This window comes from Lupinus angustifolius, chromosome LG13, assembly GCF_001865875.1.
Source record: "Lupinus angustifolius cultivar Tanjil chromosome LG13, LupAngTanjil_v1.0, whole genome shotgun sequence".
NCBI classification, from domain to species: Eukaryota; Viridiplantae; Streptophyta; class Magnoliopsida; order Fabales; family Fabaceae; genus Lupinus; species Lupinus angustifolius.
Window position 1 is genome coordinate 14,292,364 of NC_032021.1, and position 6,000 is coordinate 14,298,363.

The following is a 6,000-nucleotide window of genomic DNA, read 5'->3' on the forward strand; positions in this document are numbered from 1 at the left end:
ACAAACCTCCCATAGTTTTTATACTTCCATTACACTAATCACCTCTGCATAAGAAATAAGTGTAATCTTTTAAACAAAAATTGTGATAAATGCAATTAAGTTAAACAAAATATGATATATTGTGTAGTCTAAATAATATACAAATCAATGTATCTTTATTATTTTTGGTTACAAAATGCACTAACAATTCTAAAGAAATATTGTTTAAACCGTTCTAATAATATATTGTAACGAACCAAAAATAATAAAGAAATAACGTTTATCATATTTTTTGTTTAAAATATTACATTTATTTCTTATGCAGGGGTGACTAGTGTAATAAAAGTATAAAAATTAGGGGAAGTTTATATAGGTGTAAAAAAATGATGGGTAGTTTATATAATTTCACTAACACTTAGGGATTGTCAGTGTAATTTACTCTATATATAATTTCAAAAACTAAGAAGTATATGTATAATTTACTAAAAATAATACTAGACGAAGGTTGATGTTTATTAGAATTAGAAGTGGACCATCAGTGCTCTAACTACTGTTCAGAAATACTCTAGCACTCATTCATTCTTAAATTAATTATTGCTATTATTTTAACACCCATTTCCAAAGTTGATGACCCTACTAAAATCCAAAAAATACATCTAGATAGCACGTGTAATAATGTAATGAAATGATTTCTAACAAATTCATCAATCATGAAAGTTTAATATTCAATATAAATCCATTTTTTATTTGTTTTACTCAATTATTGTCTTTTATGTCTTTTTCAACACCTTTTAATATATAATATAATATTGGTAGGGGATTCACTTACTCCTAATAGTAAATGGAAACAAACTATCCATATTTTAACTATAGAAAAATCCAATAATTTAAATTAGTGAATAAATTTTATGTATTAAATTTTCCAAGAATAAATAACTAAGATATGAAATAATTTTTTCCTTATTTTTGGAGTTAATAAATATCTATAATATTTATATATTGTCAAACATAGATTGTATATTATTCCTTTGTAGTTAGGAGTAATAATATAAAAAATTCTTACTATTAAATAATAATTTGGAAAACTCTTAAACATATCTATCAGTACATCTTTTCCTTCTTGAACTACTTTGAAATGTTTACTAAAAGCATGGAACACGAGTTCTATAATTACTTAGCTGGCACCAGCTCACTAAGCCTCTCTTGAATGAAACCTGTTGTGGAAATAACAAACAAGATTTTATCTGATTTCTCCTTCACCCAAGTTGTCTGTAACTAATTTTGTTCAGAAACAGTGTACTAGGTTTGGTGGTGACATAGGTTTTGGTGCAATTAGTAGAGAAATGGAAGGTTACAAGAGATGGGTGAGACAGAACAAAGAGTTTGTTCACTCCTTCGAGACTTTGTCCGCTGTAAGTAACGTATTCATTTAGTTAACCTTCAATGTCTTTTTCATTTTATTTTAAAACCATTTTTCTGTATATCATCCTACTATATTCCACTAAAACATATCATTAATAGATAATTCCAATTGATTTCTTAACCACTTGACTCTCAAATAAAAGTAATAGAAAACAATGGTGGATATGTAAAATTTTTTTACGCTGTCAGTGCATAAATTTTAAAATCGTCTGAATTGTAATATTTATGTTTAATTAGTGTAAAAATTTATACACACTTGTACCATTTATTTGTATTATATTTTATTTTTTTAAAATGTGACTCATACAATGTCTCAGTACATATATATTTTTTTCTTTCTTGATAAGAGGGGTGGATTTTGTTGTTTTAGCTGTTTGACTAGGTAGTTAATTGTAAGACATAATTTCCATATATGCTCTAGTTAGACTTTCAAATTTGAGAAATACCTTCATGATAGGGTGAAAAAGTGTGGTGTTCTGTAGTCTATAATTATAATTTAGTTTTATCAGCATGAGGCAATCTTTTGAATCTCTTGTCAGTTTGAGCCAGTCTAAGTATATCTTAAATCAATTTAATTTGTAAACCTACAATGTGCTAAGCTTATGTTTCGATTTCTGTGAGCTATACTTGTTTGAAGGAGCAGTCACACATCCGAAAGTGATTAGTTAACCATATGGTGAGGGGATACCTTGTTTATACCAAAAAACCTGTAATGTGTTGGTGGCTTGTAGTTACTAGGAAAGAGATACTGGTATGTGTATGCAGTTTATTCGGATACTAGTTAGTTTCATTTTTATCAATGGAAAGACTTTCTTTTAAGTGAACTTGTTATATGGAATGGAAGGTTAATGAGAGAATCTAGTAACTATGGGTATTGTTGTTAACATTTTAGTTCCAATTTATTTTTCTGTGGCTCATATGAGTCAATGTTGAGCTGTATGTTCAAACTGCATTTGTTAGTTATTGACCTAAAGTATGTTAGTTGTTACCTTACTTTGGGAATGAAAATGTGAACAGGGGTTGATGTGGGTTCCACCTGAACTTTACTCAGACTCAGAGATTGTACCAGAAGCAGGTTTTGTAAAATTTTGGTAACTTTTGAATTTCAAAATTACATATTACTTTATCCCTCTTCAAGCACTTACATGTTCTTCTGGTGACAAAATGGGAATAAATTTTTTCAAAAGTAAACAAATATTGTGGTTGACCTGGAAAATGAAAAAGGTCGGCCCAATGCACAAAGCTTCCTCTTAGTGGGGTCTGGAGAGGGTAGCTAGAAATAAGTCTATCTATCATGTGTTTGTTTTGTCTAAACAATACTAGCTAGATATAAGTTCATCTATCAAGTGTTTATTTTGGTATAACGAGTGCTTTAAATTGCAGTTGTTGTTACTGTAATTCAGTCATTGTGGTCGTTGAATTTGATGCAGTCCAATGCGCCCAAATGTGGTCTGATATGGTTGCGTTGTAGCCCGATGCGGCCATGTCGGTGTGATTCAGTGTCACACTGTAATAGCGGTGTGATACAATTGTGGTGGTCAGCCACAACCGCAATATTGCAGCCGCGTCACGTGATGTGGTCCGCAATTTGAATCACTTAGTCTAAACAATGCTATCTAGAAATAAGTTCTTCTGTCAAGTGTTTATTTTGGTCTAAACAATGCTAGCTAGAAATAACTTCTCCTGGAAAACATTGTGCCTTCCAGATTCCAAGTGTTGCAGAGTTTCTAAGTCATGTTACATTCCTTGGAACAGCATTTTCTTTACAGTGGAACAATTTCTACTTTTCCTTTTTTCTCCTATTACATTTAGCTGCAACATATATAGTTGTTACTTAAAAAAACCTTTGTCTTCATGCAGTAACAACCATTCTGGGGATTATTACAACTATCAATGCACATATAATTGAAACAGCTCCTACCCAGGATATTACAGACTCTACCGAGTCTTACTCATTTCCCTATTCATTGTTCTTATCTGTAGTAGCATGCTTAGAATCATTAGTTGAAGGTGCCGCACAACATTACTATGGTGACAATAAGAAATGGAATTTCCTTGTTGTTACTGAAGCCTCAAAGTAAGTAGTATCCTATAATTTATCATGCCCCTTTTCTAATTATCTTCAGTTTTTGTCACAATGTTTTAAATTGTGGTTAGTGCAAGCCATTGCAGTCCGATGCGGCCTGATGCAGTTGAGCTACGGCCCGATGCGACCACATTATTGTGATTCGGTTTTACTGCAACTTGTTAAAGATGACTCATTCTCTAAATGTTAAAGATGACACATTCTTAGTTAGTTTCGGTTATGGTAGTTAGGGTTGTGTTTACTTTAAATGGTAGTTTGAGTTTTAAGCAACTATCAGTTTTTCCATTGTATAAATTCTTGAACTTTGCCTTGTGTAGATGAATTCCAATAATGAAAGTTCAATGCATTTTCTTATCTTTTGCTCTTTCAATTCCCTTCTTTTCTTTCTTGGTGAATTGCCAAGAAACTAAGACAACTGCAATATTGCGGCTGTATCACATGATGCGGTCTACAATTTAAATCATTGGTTTGTCATTACCTCTATTGCTATTGATCCATGTTTTTTGTTATCTTGAATGAGTGTAACTCAGGGTACTGGTCAGGTTATCTTTGTTTCGGAAAAGTGGATACAAAATGCTTCTATCAGGAATGGAGACTTCTAATGATGACACAGATTCAATTAATTTGACTTCACAAGATCAAACAGGCTCAAAGCCTGGTTCAGGTCATGCTTTTAGCTACATGAAAAACAATCACAGTCCAAACCCATATGATGTGGAAGAGAGAGCACTATCTGCCTTAAGCAGATTTGGAGAAAATGCCAAGATGGTGTCAGAACCAGTGACACAAAATGGGGTCGGCCAGAACCATCAAAGAGAAATTGCGGCTCAATGCACGATGCTCTCATCTAGTCGAGTTGACCTGAATCATCATCAAGAAGCAAGTATGGAGCCACCAGGCAATATGTTTTGAAGCTTCTTTTAGCATTTGTATTATTGATTATTACACAGGAAATTCAACTAATACTTGCCCATTGTGTTGTTACAGTTTCAGTGACAGAGAGACCAACACTCTTAGACATATTGTCCAAAAAGGGTCTTTGTGGTGTTCTGTGTTTTATTGGAGAAGTTCTATTTATTACCAGACCACTTGTTCATGTTTTATTTATCAGAAAGTACAGTATTCGGTCATGGACTCCTTGGTTCCTTTCCCTGGCTTTTGACTGCATAGGAATGAGTATTCTATCACTAGCTACAACATCTGTGGCTGGTGTAAAGGAGCCAAGAGTATATCTTTCTGCATCGGAAAAGGATGAGGTTTGAGTTTCTTATATAGTTACATGTTTCAATTATTTAACTTACATATCGCATACCAAGTTCGGTGTACCACTACCAGATTCCTTATAAAAGAAGTTATGTAAAAATGACCAATTGCATAAAACCGGTTACCATGAACTATGTAATTAACTAATGTTTTAGAGCTCTACCATGTAGACATGTAAACTGCATTTGTGCTTTATGGTTTTCTGCATGAGTCTTGGCTCTTGCCAATAAATCATTTCTTTGGAAATTGGTAATATCTTATTTGCCATTAATATCACATGCATTAGAAGAGGTGGTGCTGAATTTTTTTTGCTTCAGGTTAAAAGAAGAAAGCTGTTATTTGTATTATACATACTGAAAGATCCTTTTTTCAGCAACTATACAAGGTAGCAATGATTTACTTATTTTTCTTACTTTAATTACTCTTTCTCTGTTTTAAATTTTTTGCAAAGTGTCTCTCATGAGTTGGAGAGGGCGAGCCCATGTGACGTGGAGATCATGTGTTCAAATCCTGGAAAAACCTATTCTTTGCTTATGTATATCTACCCTCCCCATATCCCACTAGGTGGAAGACTCGTGCACTGGGCCATGTTTTTTTCTGTCGCCTTAGTTGGAGAAAACAATTGATGATAGAACTAACTAATTTGAATATTTTAGGCAAAAACTTCAAAGCATTGAGAAAGTTTTGGAACCAGTACCTGTCATAGGATTTCTGACAGGTTTGCTTTATACTTCTTTATTCTTATTTCCTTTATAGTACCTTTTTTGCTTTAATTTCTATTCATCATTCCATCTTGGTCAACTACTATAAATTTCTGATGACTTTTCTGAATATATCTTATTTTGCAGCTCAAGCTGTTGAACTAATCATTGGATATCAAACAAGATATACTTACATTTCAGGATCATGATATAAAACTGAAATGAAATTCTTCGACGCCGTCCGAGATCACGGGAAGATATTCTTTTTGTGTTTCCACAATTCCGGATTTATAAAATAACAAGGAGATATAGAATCCACTACTGTCTTGATTAACAAGAAACCAGGAAAGCTTGAACAATTCAGTGCACAACAATCCCATGCATGGAAGGTCTAATGTAGTAACAAATGTATTGCAGAGATGGCTCCACTGTCTACAACTGAATATAAATTGAGATATTCTTTGAGAATTTTCATATAATAAGCAATGAGGGTGAGTGTGATTATTATTATTGTTCTGAGCATCAATTGACAATTTATTATGAGTTTAT

The 6,000-nt window shown here is 32.7% G+C and overlaps 1 protein-coding gene across 2 annotated transcripts; it reads left to right on the plus strand.

Moving 5' to 3' along the window:
• LOC109325988 (peroxisome biogenesis protein 16-like) lies at window positions 1,168-6,000 on the plus strand. Of its 2 annotated transcripts, XM_019558640.1 has the most exons (8): window positions 1,168-1,391; window positions 2,419-2,476; window positions 3,262-3,478; window positions 4,018-4,385; window positions 4,475-4,743; window positions 5,068-5,135; window positions 5,407-5,468; window positions 5,599-6,000. In XM_019558640.1, exons 1-8 carry the CDS (start codon window positions 1,323-1,325, stop codon window positions 5,658-5,660), a joined length of 1,173 nt encoding a protein of 390 aa, XP_019414185.1. In that variant the 5' UTR covers window positions 1,168-1,322; the 3' UTR covers window positions 5,661-6,000. The 2 variants fall into 2 exon arrangements, with proteins under 2 accessions (XP_019414185.1, XP_019414186.1); XM_019558641.1 differs by lacking the exon at window positions 5,068-5,135.

Bases quoted from the DNA above. Each gene is read 5' to 3' on its own strand.
- LOC109325988 (XM_019558640.1), top strand. From the start codon at position 1,323: ATGGAAGGTTACAAGAGATGGGTGAGACAGAACAAAGAGTTTGTTCAC. The intron at 4,744-5,067 runs GTTTGAGTTTCT...TTTTTGCTTCAG, and splicing joins CTGCATCGGAAAAGGATGAG to GTTAAAAGAAGAAAGCTGTT. The intron at 5,469-5,598 runs GTTTGCTTTATA...CTTATTTTGCAG, and splicing joins TGTCATAGGATTTCTGACAG to CTCAAGCTGTTGAACTAATC.